The 16,080-nt window shown below is 43.8% G+C and overlaps 1 protein-coding gene across 2 annotated transcripts; it reads right to left on the bottom strand.

The window, feature by feature from the left end:
• Window positions 1–6,738: 6,738 nt before the first annotated feature.
• On the bottom strand, window positions 6,739–13,763 carry gpr173 (G protein-coupled receptor 173). Of its 2 annotated transcripts, none has more exons than XM_079359876.1 (2): window positions 13,067–13,763; window positions 6,739–8,698 (listed from the first exon to the last, which is right to left on the bottom strand). In XM_079359876.1, exon 2 carries the CDS (start codon window positions 8,512–8,514, stop codon window positions 7,330–7,332), a length of 1,185 nt encoding a protein of 394 aa, XP_079216002.1. In that variant the 5' UTR covers window positions 8,515–8,698; window positions 13,067–13,763; the 3' UTR covers window positions 6,739–7,329. The 2 variants fall into 2 exon arrangements, with proteins under 2 accessions (XP_079216002.1, XP_079216003.1); XM_079359877.1 differs by lacking the exon at window positions 13,067–13,763 and adding an exon at window positions 9,974–10,307.
• Window positions 13,764–16,080: the final 2,317 nt, after the last annotated feature.

Here is a 16,080-nt window from a genome sequence, read left to right as displayed (position 1 = left end):
TGAGATTAACCTTTAAGATGGCATTTTAAAACCATCATCACCGTTTTGACTCTTTAATAATGAAATGAGACGATTTAACTTCAAATATTCAAACACATCTGGTTACCATGAAAGATACAAGCAGAGGATTAAATCAGCGGTGAATCTTTCATCGAGGTTTTTACTTGAATTCGGGACTTTTTCTTTTTTGCATTGAAACAGAAAATACAGCGTTCTCCCCAAACTGACGAATCACGTTAGTTTGAAATAAAGGAGCTGGAAGTAAAATCATGTGTTTCTGTTAAATGCCTGCCAAGATATCTGCTGACGGCACTGTGAGTCTTTAGGGGTCTGAAATATTAAAAGTCCATGTGCAGCAGAAACTTCAGCCTCAGACGGTTCAGTCAATAAAAGGACAAAACGAGTTTCTTTGCAGTTTGTTGCAGGAGGAGAGAGAGAAAGTATTTGGAGCCCTTTAAACTGTAAAGTGTCAATAAGTTCGTCAGCTGGAAACAAAAATACATGTGATAAATGATTTAGTGATTTGTGGGCTCCAGTACTGAGAGGAGTTATCTTCAGTCCTTTCCGGGTGGACTATTTAGGGAGTGACTAAACTAAAGCGGGAGAATTTCCTTCAACATTTCCTCAGTAAAATGCAAACCTTTGAAAACGATTCATTTGCACACCGTGAAAACCCTCTCAGTCATAATAATGTCCCGATCATTTCAAAGGAAATTTATTTTCATTACAAAACCATCAACAGAAATCAGAAATCGCCAGAGTCATGCGTAATAGCTCAACCACTTTTTTTTTTTTTTTTTTAAATAATGCAGAACAAAGGGAAACCGCAGCGTCTGACTTCACTCCAGGATTTTCAGTAGTCAAGAAATTCCCTTAACACCCTTCAAACCTTCCAACCTTTGGGTTTTTATCTTTTGACTTTGACAGGATGCGCTGAGATGAGATTTGTCTTTTAAACCTTCAACATCAAAAGTTCTACTTCAAGGTTTAAATAAATGAAAACAAATCTGAAGGATTCAACCTCTCTGAGAGTTGGCAATATTTTGAATTTTATAGCCCCTATGATACATTTCTTTAACTTTCACAACTGATTCAGACATTCACTTGTCAAATTAGCATGTGGCTCAATTCCTGCTGGAGCCTCTTCAAACAGCAGAATAAGATGCAGTGTGAAAAAGGCGAACAAGAACATTTTTTAAAGGTCACATTTTCTTTAAACTCCTCTCCTCCATCTTCCTCTCACTCTAACATCTGTCTACAAACCCTCCAATGATGAGAAAAGTCCATCCTCTCCGTCTTCTGCCTGCTCCACTTTTCAGAAAATGTGTGCTCAAACAGGCCGTCTGGAGATGTTCCCTTCATGACATCACAAAGGGCAGTAGCCCCTCCCCCAGGTGGGTGACACTCCCACAGCTAGGTGTTTGTTCTGCCCTCTGAGTCTGCCTTCTCACCGTAAACAATAGGACATGGAGCCAGAAAGCAGCGAGTACACCCGAGCCCTTCCAGAGAGGGGGCGTGGTCAGACACAGCTCATTTACATATTTAAAGCTACAGACACAGAAGCAGCCTGTTCTGGGCTGAAATAGAGAGCATGATCAAACACATTTTTTGAGGAGCTCTGAGAAGATGTGACCTTTAAACTTCCTTTAATTTTGCTCTGCAACAATCTGCAAAACCCAAACATGTTACTCTTGTTCATTTTCAGTAAAATACTTCTCTAAAAGTAAAACCTGCACTGGAAAAGAAGTGTAATTTGATTTAGTATAAAGCTTCTTGTTTGACTGAATTGACCTCTAATTTGGTTAGCTTCACTGCTAGCATCTCTGCTAACAGCCTGCTTATTTGTGGTGTGACCAGGCTGTTTAATCTGTTGATGTTTGAGACAATACGTAAACATTAAAGGGTAATTCCAGATCATAATAAAAATTGTTTCTTTTTTTGCAGTGTTTATTTTTTACTCGTTAGAAAACAAAAAGCAGTCCGATGGATGGACAGGCTGGAAACAATCGGTGTCAAAATTACAAAGTATGTAGCCCACTTTAAATCCTGGGAAAACCAAAAGCAAGGGGACCCAAAACTTGACCAATAATCCTTAATTTGGTGATAACACTATACACAACAAATATGTGAATTGGGTCATTTGAAACAGGAAGTGGGTCTACAAACTGCGGTTTTTGGACATCCTCAGATTCTTGCTGTGAGGATTTTTTGGAAGTGATCGATGCCATAGAGGTAAATGTTAGAGGGACGGTCAGGAAAATACTCTTAGATTATTTTGGTGTTACATTTAGTATTTTAAATAATACACCTGTCGAGGGTAAAGCCCGACCCCGCCTAAAGATGACCTAAGATAGCCTTAAGTCCCTCCTCGACCCTGGATGAGTTAACTGGGAATAGATGGATGGGTTGGTGGACTTTGAGTTTACCAATCCTTGTAACCCGCTGGCTTGGTCTGACGCCTTCTGTGACGACCAATAGTCTGTGGTTTCTGTGGAGCCAGTTAATGTTTGAACACAGAAACTTAAACTGGGCCACGGTCATTGTTTACAGTCCAACTAGCAACTTGATGCTAGCTGGAGATCAATAGACGATAACAGCTGATGGTCGAGAAGTTCTGCGTCTGGACTTATGCTAATGCGTTCCACGTCTTTCGCTCTTTACGTGGACGATAATCCTGCAGGGCCACAAAGTTCTCTCAAGCGCGTTTGACCAAAAACAGTTCCGATAAAGAATTTTAAACCAGACGGGTTTGATGCCTCGCGTGTAGAGACGTTAACCTGCTTAGCGGCGTTCCTGCTACTTCTCATGTTGTGACCACAAGCGGCACATTTAAAAAAAAAACCCCACCTTCCTGTTTCCAGCCTGTCTCCTGCTCCCAGTGTAAAGAACCCTGACTACGATCAGGTGTTGTCTTTTAAAGGGAATAACAATTGGAGTTCTGATTTGGTTCTGAGTGTAACCGCCATGTGGACCTGCTTGGTTTTAATTTTAACATTCAAAGGGTGGCTAATGTATGCAGGAACATTTGGCCTGTTCCAAAGCTTTACGTCAAGCTGTTTCCTCCTTGGTGAATCCCAACATATGTACAAAAAAATCCTGTCAATGAATTATAATCTACTACATGTTTTACAAAAGGGACTTCAGTAAACTTCATTGGTTTGGAAACACATTCAGATCTTTGAGTCGACATGAGAAATACTGAGGAAGCATTTGCAGGAATGATATCTTCAAGATGCAAAATGGTGTTGGTCAGTATTTTTCCCCTCCTGGCTCGATCATGTTACCGTCATCCAACACACGCGTACACACACTCATACCTGCCAATAGAAACACACACACACACACTCACAGTAAAAATACGATGATGAGGAACTCTTCTGTTGCATTTCAAAGTTGGTTTGCTGTCAGTATAATACACACTAAATAGTACGGAGGTCACAGTAAATTTACAAAAGATAATCTGCCTGAGGCAACTTAAAAAAAAGAATAAAAAGAAGCACGCTCAGTCGTCTCCAGCGTCCACTGGGAATCCTCACGTTTCTCTGGCTTTGTCCCACAAATGAAAATGGAAAGACTGGTCAATTTTTCCTTCATCCATCGTGTTGATATCCAAGAGAAGAAGAAAAAAAAAAAACAATCGCTGAAAAAGAATCCAACAAAAGTGGAGAGCATCGTCAGTCTGCGGTAGAAAAGTCCACAATGTGATCCGTAATCTGTCCGTGATCTCTGTCCCCCCTCCCGGGTTCGGACCGGAAGAACAACAAGTCTTCCAGAAATGTCACGAGTGTACACAGTGTTCAGTTTCCTCCTCTTGAATGACTTACATTTCTCTACTCTTTGTTGCATTGGTTTTTCATGGAGTAAGGCCATAATTCTTAAAACTCAAAATAAGATTCTCTGTGGCATGCTGCTGTCAGGTGTTTGTTCGTACGCCACTGCCGAGACCCCTCCCCTCCCCCCTCCCCTTACAAACACTTACACCTCCCAGTCTTAAACTCAGACTTTGTCATCTTTTTCAGACATTCACTGACAAATTACAATCTCTGTGCCCTGTCCTTCACTTTCATCTAAACTTCAAGTTACAGAGAAGCACAGTTCATCGATTTGTGCAAAAATGAAGCAGCAGATGTTCCCTCTACTGCGACGATGACCCCTCCCCCCCCTCCCTGTGTTCATCTGACATGGTGGTTTACATTTTTGTTCAGCCGCCTTTCTAAACCTTTATAGTGTTGTTGATGATTAGTTTGTACAAAGGAATATAAGGGCCACATTAACGGGGGAGAAAAACGGAGATTTGGAGATTCAAGTCGTAAATTTATGAGAAAAAAGTCGTAAGAGAAGAAAATCGTAAATTTAGGAGATTAAAGTCCTAAGAGAACGAAAATGTTGTACATTTACAAGAATAAGGTTGTATATTTACAAGAAAAAAAGTTGTAAATTTATAAGAAGAAAGTTGTAAATTTAGAAGAAGAATGTTGTAAATTTAGAGGAAGAATGTTGTAAATTTAGGAGAATAAAATCGTGATTTGCGTCTGTTGTTAAATCAGAAGGGCGGCGGCCCGAACGTGCAGCATCTGGTGAAGCTCTGTACTAAAGGTTTCAAGTTCAGGGCCCTGAAAGGGAGACCCCCTTTCAGGGTCCTGAAAGGGGGTCTCCCTTTCGTCAGGCGTACTGCTGCTCCTCTGATGCAACCTTTCAGGACATTCGTTTTCACCACAGCTTAATTTAAATCATTTCTTTGTACATCGACGGCTTTAGTCGTGTTAATTTATCCCCAACACTCGTATTCCTCGTAGTCGTATTTCTGCAAATGAGACTAATAAGATAAAATGTGTGAGTAGTGCGACTTTACATCTTAATGAATCTCAGTAACAAGCTTCGACTTGTAAGAGCTTTGAGAATTCAGAATTCAAATCAAACAATTCTGGGTTTCATATTTGACCCGAATCTGTTGATTTTGACATCTTGGTAAAAAAGTCCATTTTGGGATTGAATTGATTTCATTTTAATTTTTACACATTTTACTTTCTTTTCATCTGAACATTTTTCTGTCCATGTTAACAGTGACATGGCTAAAGCTCGTCTCCAGCAAATCTCTCTCTATCTGTTCAAACCTCCGTGACCAAGTCTAAAGGCTCTAAACTAAAAACGACTTCCTGTCGTGACCTGGAGCTCCTGTGTCGCCGTAGAGGAGGCGGTCTGATCTGTGCTTTGGTTGGATATCGTCACATTTGACTCAGCAGACAGTCATCAGTGCCCAGCTGCATGGCCGCTCATTCAAACATGTTTAGAACCGTTTGTAGGTGGATTCAAAAGTCCTCATTTCCTGTTTCACGAGGGAGCAACACCGACTGTGCTTCAGGACGCGATCACTGTCACAGATGGAAGTTTGTCCCGAGCAGATTTTTGACCGATCATTGGATCGTGTCACGTGGAGGCAAAACAAACTTCTCATTAAATTTGGTGTTGAAAACATTTGAATCAGAAGACATCACGACAGTCCCTCACAGTTTTCGCTCCCTTATATCGTGTTGTAAACTTTCACCGAGTGCCCAAAGAAGTCGGCTTGCATCGCAACGTTAAAATGAGCCGTCTTCTGTGAGAATTTAAGATGGCTGATGAGTTTATGGTCTTACTTTTTTCAAGTCTCCTCCAATCATCCAGTTGGTAAAAATGGAAAACTTGAGGCTGAAAGGGGGTCGAACAAAAACCAATGAGGGACTTGAGAGTGGCCACTTCACTCCACAGTCGATGGTAAAAACATGTTTTCATGTTACGTGATCAAAGTGTTCGCAGGTAAACTGCAGCTTTACGTCACTTTTATTTTTAGAAGCTAAACCATGTCTGATATTTAGCACTAAAGGGTGAAGAAAACTGGAGCGCATCTTTCGCTTCAGAGGCTGCAAAAAGGAAAAACGAGTTTTGGGGTTTTTTACACAAAGACGGTCGGTTAACAATTCAAATGATTCATTAAAAATGTATTCTGAATTCAACCTCCGGCAGCTTTTTTACACACAATCACAAGTGCACTTCATGCTCCAGAAAGACGAGGTGGTCCCTCACACAGAGTTGGGTGCATTAAGGTGACATGTTGTTCGGTTGTTGTTTGATTCCATCGTGGTTATTTTTTGAGGGAATGACTCAGTCGATCTTTTTTCCAAACACAAACTCAAAGATGCTCAGAACGGCGTTTAAAGCTTAAAGAAGCGAACTAAAGGAAAAGTACTTTCCAGCTTTACCCGTCAGCGTTTGACTGAAGCTTGGAGAGATTTTAAGAGAGACACATTTTATGCAGCTGGACGCTGAGACTTCAAATCATGAGCCTCAAAATGTTGTTCGACGGAAAACTTCAGCTAACTGAGGTCATCTTTTGTCAAAACGTACTTTTTGATGGCACGTGTTACAGTAGTTTGTCTTTGTTACGATCAAGATGTAGACGTGAATAACTCGTCAAGAAAAGGAACAGTACATCCACGTGGACATGAAAGCTGGTGTGTTTATGTCAGACACAGAAACAGTGTTTTTATCTTTCTTATTTGGTGAAGAGCGTTTGTCCCTTTTCCCCTGATGATGAAATGAAATCCATCACGTCACTCTTTGGGGTGCCTTTGTGTCCTGTACTGTCCATTTTATAAACACTAAACAGATTTGATATTTAAATCACCGGTAGGTTGCAATATATCATAACGATAGCGCTTGGATAAAAACAGAGACTACATGGGGATAAAATGTGTCAGATATGCTTTTAGACCCCTCGAGTCATTTTATTTTTATTTTTTTGAAGTTGTCGAGTACCAAACAGGATGACCACAAACAGCGACGTCTCCGGTCCATGTTAGACTACACAACTCGGTGGCATCTCGCTCTCTGAATGTTAAACAAATAATGGTGTCTGGGTTTTACCTACCTACTGCAGCATGTTAGTAAAATTTAGATATTTAAAATAAAAAAAAAAGCTTTAATATCCTTAGTCCTTTTCTTTCCACAAAGCTCACCAAAACATCCTTTGTTTCAAACCCCTCTTATTGGCCACGTTGACGTCCTTTGCAAAGCTGCTTATGTAATCTGAAATAGATTATTTGTCTGGCTTGGTTTCCACAATGTTCTGCTATTAAAGTTTGTCTCTAATAATCAAAAAGTAAGGGTCTGACTGTATGCCGTTGTTTTCAGTGACAAAGGGTTCGGTCGATGAAAAGACATGCTTACCATTCCAGTGTTTTTACCATTTCACCCTCTCCTGTTTACACCCAATCAAACGCCTAGATAAGTCAAGCAACACTCCCGCAACACGTCTGTTGGCTTCCCCTCGATTTTCTAGATCATCGCTGCTTACATGACACAATAAGGCTCTCGTGGCAGATGAGGTTTAGTCCTGCAGCAGGCTGGTAGTTGGGAAAGAAGCCCTTTCTTCAAGTCTTTGTTCAGGAAGAAACAGACAATGGGGTTGACCCCGGCTTGGGCGAAGCTCATCCACACCGTGGTGGAGAGGTACCGGTGTGGAATTGTGCAAGCCTTGACAAATACTCTCCAATAGCAAGCCACTATGTAGGGAGACCACAGCACCAGGAACAGCAGGGTGATCACGTAGAACATCCTGCCAAGCTGCTTCTCAGCTTTGAACTCCTCCATGCCCAGCAGGCGCCGGTTCTGGTTGTGCAAGTTCTGCCGGATTCCCAGCAGAGTTGGCGGCATTGGGCCCCTGCCAAAGCCTGCAATCCAGTTTGCTGCTGCTTGGCCGGTAGCCCCCGGCCCGTGGAAGGTCCAGTTCTGACTGATGGCCGGCACCATCTGGACTGGCTTCATCTTGCGGTGCTTGTACTCAAAGAGGAGTAACTTCATATAGACGACATGTGTGGCTAGAATGAGCACAGCTAGCATTAGCATGAAGCCGAGCGTATCATTAGCCTTGAAGTAGCGGTGCTCGAAGATGCACTGGTCCTCCTCGCGAATGAATTTGTAGGTGCCCACGTCAAAGACGGGAGGAAAAGCCATCGCCACTGACAGTGTCCAAACCATGCACACCACTGCCACACATGTCCAAAATGTCATACGTTTTGAGTAAAAGCGGTGGTGTGCGATGGCCATATAGCGAGTTACGCTAATGCAGAACAGCATGAAGGCGGCGTGGAAGCAGAACAACACCGCCATGAATGCCACCACCTTGCAGCTCAGCACGCTGTAGGTCCAGGCTGAGCCGTTCTTGATTGACACCAGGACGAAGGGGAAGCAGATGGCTGAGCGGATGGTGTCCGCCAGACACAAGTCCAGCAGGAAGTAGTAAGGTGCTTTATGCAGCGCCCGGTCCCGCAGTACGAGCAGAGACACCACCAGGTTGCCCACCAGGCTGATGCAGATGATCAGCCCCAGTAGCACCAGTTTGATGTAGGTAGAGACAGCCGACGAAGGACTATCCGCTACAACGCCTCCTGCCGTTGCCACCACCGCTGCCATGGGCCCAGCAGGCCCTTCGCTGCTTTCATTCCCGTTCGCCATCCCGAACACCCCCCCAGCCATACCACCTTTTCTTCTGACGCCACTCCACCACCACCACCTCCTCCGCCGCCGCCGCCTGCTGGTTGATCCTTCGTCCTCGTGGTTGCTTCCTTTTTGCGGTTCACAAGGAATAGGAACACATCAGTCCACATCGCCCCATTTTGAGCGGGGTCCCTCTGAGACACGTCTTCTAACCTCCCGATCCCTAAACAAGGCAGACGCAGACAGTTTTGCAGTTAGATGTTAAAACACGATTCCAGGTAATACTTTAGAAGATCAAACGAACCATAGACTTTTATTTTGAAGTTTGACATGTCTTCCTTATTACTCACGTGACTTCTTTTGATATCAGGACAAAACTTTAGCTCTCTAAACACATTTTTCTGAGACCAAATGTTTGAAGTACCTTGGGGATCTTTTACGTCGTACCTGTTTTGTTCAAACTCTTTTTCATCACGGTTGAAGTTTATTTTGGTGGAATCAGACGGTTCATAGTCGTACCGTCTGTTCAGTGTACTGGACACTTCACTAAAGGAAGAATGCGCGACATTTTAGACGTAAAAATCTGAGAAATGAATCGTGAGTCCCGCTGGTTGTATTTCAGGCCGTGTTTACATCATTTCTACATGGATGCGACGGCCTTGTGTATAAAAGCTATTCTGTCAACGACTAGAGAGAAGAAGAAGAATTACTAAGTGTCTTTAGTTCACCATCATTCTGTGTGCAATAAGAAGCTTTGAGATCACTACAGTATGCTAAGATTAGCCTGTTAACACAACGATGGAGGCCACAGGTGATTACAGCTAAAAGGATTTTGTCCGTTGGTGCTTAATTATGGCGCGAGTGATTCATAACTTCTCCGTGTGTACGTCAGTGGAGAGTGGTTTGTTGGAGTGATGGTGGAGGATTAAAACACAGGTGTGTCCTTGTTCTCTATTCATGATGAAGTGAACTAGTTCCAGGACATTTCCGGACCCTGGTGGCTGGTTGTGTGTGTTCATCAGCGCTGGTGAAGGCTGAGATCCAGTTGCCGTATCAACACAGTTATTTTGCTGTGAACTCTGTGTGACTCAAGAGTTTATAAATAACCCCACTAAGCTCAGCAAAGTATGACACGACTCTCTGTCCTCACCAGAAGCTCGTTTTCATTCAGCAAACTCCACAGTGGATACATCTTACAGATTTAAAGATGAGGAGCTCACAAAGTCAAAGTCAAAGATTGAAAAAAGAAAGACAAACAAATGATTTTACATTGAAGTGAAGACTGAAACACAGAAATACAAACAGGAAGCTGAAGACAAATGTTTGACCGATAAAGAGAACGTTGGATTATTGAGCCCCAATTAAGATCCCGAGTGAGACAAAAGCAATGAGCTGAGAAGACGCGGCGTGTTTGATCTGAGATGTTTGTCTTGTTTTATCTGGAGGAGTCTCCAGACCGAACAGTCCTGGGGGTAAACTCCACGAGAGGAGATCTCACCTGATAACGTAAACCTTCAAGGGCTTCTTCTCTGTTTGCACCTCCACGTGGATCCTTAAGAGAGATGGACCACGATCATAACCAGCTCGGGGAGGAGAGTCTGAGCTGTGCTTGTTGTGGTAACGGTCCTGTGTTAACATCAGAGCTGTGCTGATGGCTTTTAAAGATGTGATTTATCACGATTAACCAGGTTAATTCACAGGATCAATGGCATTGAATGACCTCCTTTGGGGCGCTGCTTTAGCTTAGTTGGTGGAGCAAGATCCCCGCATAGATAAGACAAACTGGCTGCAGGGTCGACTCCAGTCCTCATCCATTTGATCAAAGTCTACCTCACCCTCTTTCCAACATCTCTCCTACAATACAGGCAAATAAAAAAATAAAAAAATAATTTTAAAAATGTTAATCCTGGAAGATTTCCCAGTGCTGGGAAAGTAAAGTAGGAGTTCAATGGAAGTATTAGAGCCAGGATGGTTAAGAGCTGTCGCAGTGAAAACACCAGACAAAGAGGATTTGGGTCTGATGTTGTTCTGGGTTTTAAGCTAACGAGGCCACGGTATCAAAACGCCAGCTGTGAAGGTGCTGTGAAAACATCTTGCCTCCGCTTTGCTGGGACTTATGCAAGTGAACTGTTGAATTACATCCGTTCCCATGACAACCGCAGGGGCATTTTCAGGGCTCTTTGAGAAGGTCATATAGGACATGTCTGAACATGTTTCGCAACTGGAGTGTCCTTGCTCTACATTTGAGATTCTGGATGAGCACGAACGCTGCGGCTCCATGAGTCGTATGGCGTTCTTCAAAAACCTTAAACCAGGAGCACTAATAATACAACACAAGTCTACTAACAGAATAAATGTCCAGACCAGGAATGAAAATAGGAATGTGTTTAGGAAGAGACCGTTTGTACGACAAATGGCCCCGAAAACGCTGATGAATGCTGACAGTTTAAATTCTAGGCCCAAGGTCCCATCACGACACTTTAAATGTGTCATTTTTATTTTTAATGACAAAATGCCGAGTCACTGTTTTGGCTCCACTGGCTCGGCACTATCTACGCTCAACAGTGGCCGTTAGACTCAAAGTTCTGCTGCTTTACTTCCTGTTTGGATACCACCTGCTTTTATTTTGAAAGAGATTAAGGAAGTTGTGGTAGACCGAAGGTTACGCCATTAGCTCAACCACGAAAAAAAAGGAACTTGTTTGAATCGACAGTAAATAAAAGGACGGTTAGAAACTGAAGCGTTTGTCATGACATGGATGTTTTTTTGGTCCTCTGAGTTTCTTGCAGACCGTTGAAGGTGCAGACGTGTCGCTAGTGTCGCTGTGCTAGCTTAGCTTCGGTGCTCCTGAAGGGAACAAAATAACACGCGATTAATGCAAGAAAAAAAATAAAGGATTGACGTAACACCTGAAGTGGATCAGGACTGAGGCGTCAACGCTGACTGCCCTATTTTTATTTTTTTGTATTTTTGCAGTGCAGTTTATGTGCTGTGCATGTTAAGATCATTTCACTGTCTCAGAAACCTGGCGAAGCTGCAAACCTGAACGTGACGTGGACGTCACAGGTGGTCACGGCGTGGAGACACAGTGATTCTTTGGAGCATGGCGGATATGAGAAGTCAGGACGTGTGAGCTTATTGTGCAGATAAACACTGTTTCCTGATTAAGATTGAAACTAACATGATACTCATAACCGACGACTTCTATAGCACACTGTTGGTGTGAAGCGTAGAAGCAGGGTTGTGGGTGCAGGTGACCTCGCGGTGAGGTCACCCTCATGTACGGAGGCTATCGGCCTCCAAGCAGGGAAGCCCGGGTTTGAATAAGGCCGGTGACTCCTTTCCTGCATGTCATCCCCCTCGCCCTCATTTCCTGCTCTGTTCACTGTCCGGTCCAAAAAAGGTAAAATAATAATAAGAATAAAAAATAATAAAACCTTGAAAAATCAAATCATATCGACACGTTTCGATACTGTGGCAAAAAAAAAAAAAAAAAGCTTCAGATAAACATGACTTGATGCTTTGGTACTTTATGTTACCACAGATCAGCAAAATAGGAAATAGATTATTTTCGCTTTGATTCATGTCAGATAGAAATGAAGTATTGAAAAGTTGCAAAAGTGCATCGTTAAAAAAACACCTAATGTGTCTGTGGACTTTTGTAATCTGGGGTTTAATATGTGAGGGGAGACACAAAGCCAACAATGGTGATTTTCAGTTTTGTCTTTTCATGGTAGAAACCATCTGTCAGAACAAACCTCTGAATACATGATCAAGCTGTATGTCGCACAGCAGTCAGAAAAAGGCCTTTAAAGCCTTTAACTTCAAATCATTTAAAGAAATCAAAACCTTTTTTTTCCCTTTAAAAGGACAAGTGTGTGCAGCTATGGGAAGCTGTGAGGAGAGGCTGTGTGTCTTGAAGGAGGGGCTTTGCGAAGCTGGAAGTTGGTTGGCGGCGGAGGGCAGAGTCACTGTCAGGAACTGGGTAGCAACAGCAGCCCAATACCTCTGGCTTGATGTTGGTGGGAGGAGGCGACAAAGCTCACTGGATGAGATGTAGACTGAGTCGGTCTCTGACAGCATCAGGCCCAGCATCAGGCCTCCTCATGAGGAGCCCACAGGTCTGATGAGGACTGGAGAGCCACCAGCTGCTGCAGTCCAGTGTTAAAAAAAAAAAAAAATCCCAAAGCACAGAGCAGGTTTCCCTTCAGGAGGTGGCGCTATGCTCTCTGAGGGGGCACATTACACCAAATCATATGAAATCCCTCTGCTGTCCCGGTGCAGAGCGAGGCCCGATACAGCTGGGGGGGGGGGGGGAATCCTCTATTATTTATCATCAACACAACACAGCGTCACTGCTGCTGTGATGCTTGCATGTAATACGAGGATTTGCTGTGATGATCAGTGTGCAGGCTGAGGCAGACAAAAGACAGCAGCCCCACTGAGCCGGGGGAGTCTGGGCCTGCAGGAGGCAGCAAGCACTCACATAAAAGAAGGCATGCAGGGGTGCAGAGAGAGGCAGGCTGCATGACATTTCGCAGCTCAGGGACCTGTGGGCAATACAAAATGGTAGTCATGTTATGCTGCTTACCTGCTGTGGTGCTGCTTGTCCTCCACACTGTGGCAGGCAGGCCGTCTGTTGCAGTCTACATGAAACACAGGCTCCAACGATCCACCTGGCTGTTCCCACTAAAAATGACAAGCTGGAAAACAAATGATAAAAACGAAGCAGTGTCAGTCCTCCGAGTCTGTGGGGGGGGGGGGAAGTGTGTTTGGGAAGCCTGTTGCGGACCCCCTTTAAAACACAAAGGGTTTAAAGAGGCTAAAGCTGCGTTTCCTCCTCTTTCTTGTGCATGTCATGTCTCCTTGTTTTCCACAGACGCTCGTGCCGGTTGCCAGTAAATCCCCCGTCCTGGTGACAGCACGAGACGTGGGTTCATCACCATCCAGATGCTGTTTATTTTTATCAGTGTGTCAACCCCACACTTGATGTTATAAGATCCTAGTCCAGCGTTTGGACATTCATAATTCCCTGCAGCTGACAGACTCCAGCAGACGCCCTGTGGAGCATCTCCTGCTCCAGCTTTTCGGAAACCCTGTTGTAGATTCTCCGCCGCACTTCCTTTCGCATTGTTCCAGTCAATCCAAGGGAACCCTCATCTCTCTCCTCCTTTAAATCCGTCCGCATTATGAGACATCCCCAGGCAGGTCTTCATGGTCCGAAGCGGATCTGTTTGTTGAGGCCAGGAGGTCCCGAGCAGGCGGGTTCGGGCTGCGGGATGACACCGAGGCCGTCAGCGGCCAGCCGGGCATCTCCCCAGCAGAGATCCGCTCCGAGCCGGAACACTGCGGATGGACAGATCCGGGTTAGGTGAGCTCCCTGGATGTGAGCGGGGGTCGAGCTGCTCTCCTCGGCTGCTTCCAGGAAGGAGCGCAGTATTAAGGCGTCAGAAGAGGCTGCTGTTATCGGCAGGGATTTTAATCCCGTCTGAATGCTCCATGGACAGGGGCGCAATAGAGGTTTTTGTGGGATGCGCCAGAGCCCCCCTTGCCCCCTTCCTCCCTTTAACAAGATAAAACACCAGTGAGCACCGATGCATTCAATATTTATCGAAATAAATTAGACGAAATACAATTAGCTTTATTGGCTTTATTAAGTTTTTATTTTAGAGACAGGACGGTCAGTGAGAGAGTGACCGATGACACTTGAATTTCCCTCGGGATCAATAATATCTATCTATCTATCTATCTATCTATCTATCTATCTATCTATCTATCTATCTATCTATCTATCTATCTATCTATCATGCACGAACATGTTGCAAACACAAGCAAATTAGTTCAACAAAGTAATCACACATTGTACAGTTGTTTGAACAGGCAGGACATGTCCATGAAAATATATATTTTTGTTTTGGTTTGATATTTTTTTATTTGATATATGTATATCCTGAATTTCCCTCGGGATCAATAAAGTATCTATCTATCTATCGTGTATATCGTAGGTGTAGAAAATATATCGCAGTGTCAGTATTTTTTTCAGAATATCGTGCAGCCCTAGCAGGACCTTTTAAAGGAAGAATGCATCTTTTGGATCCAGTAGATGTCGCCCCTTCAAAACAAACGATGACGACGGCGCCGCTATCCTGAAGCCTCCAGCCACAAATCTCCAACGCTTTTCTCCTCACGTTCACACAAAAGAGTTATCAATCAGAACGCCCAAAATTAAATGCAAGCAGCGGACAAAATCATCCTCAGCTCGAGCTGCCATCTCGTGTGTCCTGCATTGTTGTGTTAGCATGCTAATGTTAGCGCGCTAACGTGAGCTCATAGCTTCATGTAAATCGAATGTGTGACGTTCAAATAATCAGTGAGTATGTTTCTTCTTCTTCTCTCTCGTCTTTGACTCAAACAGCTTTTATACGCAAGGGGAGGAGCCGGCCATGTAAACACAGCTCTGACAACAACACAGCCAGCAGGACTCCAGCTTCTCCCTCACTGGAGACAGTCAGGACGCACTGGATTTCTGCTGTATTCATGTGTAAGTCCTCTCTTTAACACGACCCGACGAGTTACTGATGCTGGTAATGAACGCTGTGACTAATGAGGCAGCTGCAGTGGTGCTCGCTGTACTTTAATGGCAGTCATGCAGGGCTCTCAGATCTGCGTCTGCAGCCCACTGCGCTGGAGTCAGCAGAGGTCACGGGGACATGTGGCAGCGATGGTGACATGAAAAGCTTCACAGTATGGCTTGGCTCGCTGCCTTCCGTGTGGCCACTCGGTTGTGTGTTTTTGTGTGGCGGGGATTTATGCATCAACAGATGTCCGCTCTGCTGGAGGCTGGACTCTACAAAACCCCCCAAACCCTTACTCCAATGACTCGTTCCTGGACTTAAGCCCCTCCCACACATGAACTGCACTCCTCAAAGAACCCGACAATGGGCTTCATTCAACAATATCTTCCTCCGTTTTTTATTATATTTGTTCTTCCAAATGAAGCTGTTCTCACAGTGTTGAATTCAGTGTTCTCGCAGCCTGGACGCTCATGCATGTTTCTTATTAGCATGGAAAAATGTCCCTTTAATGCCCATATAAGGAGATGCATGGTCACGTACACTCACAGAAATCCCACAGGATAAAAAAAAAAGAGACTTTAAGAATGTGTAAAATATTAAATGTAAAAGGTGCTTTTAGTTGTTCTGAAATGGACACAATAAGGATAATTTATATTATGTATATAAATATATATATTTATATTATATATTTAGTGTATTCAGTGGTGCATTTAAAATATGATCTAAAAACTAACTTTAGATAATATCCCTTGCTGTCTTTTCAGCTGACTTGTGAATCATGAAATTGGCTCCCACTAAAGCAGGACGGCTTCTTTGCCTCATATTGAACCAGAGTCTCCAACGTCATGTCGTGTGGTCGGACGCTTTAAAGACTGTGACTGTCATTGAGTTAAATGTCTCGTGCGATGATAGAAAAACGGTCGTACCTGATTCAGGCTAAATGGAAAGAAACGTCTCGACTTTCTCTCTGTTGCTTTTTCACAGCTGTTCCCATCAAAGCGTCACCTCGAACATGGATCAAACATTCGTT

The sequence above is a fragment of the Symphodus melops genome, assembly GCF_947650265.1.
Source record: "Symphodus melops genome assembly, chromosome: 13".
NCBI classification, from domain to species: Eukaryota; Metazoa; Chordata; class Actinopteri; order Labriformes; family Labridae; genus Symphodus; species Symphodus melops.
The sequence above is the reverse complement of the archived record's forward strand: the minus strand, read 5'-3'. Positions and strand labels throughout refer to the sequence as shown.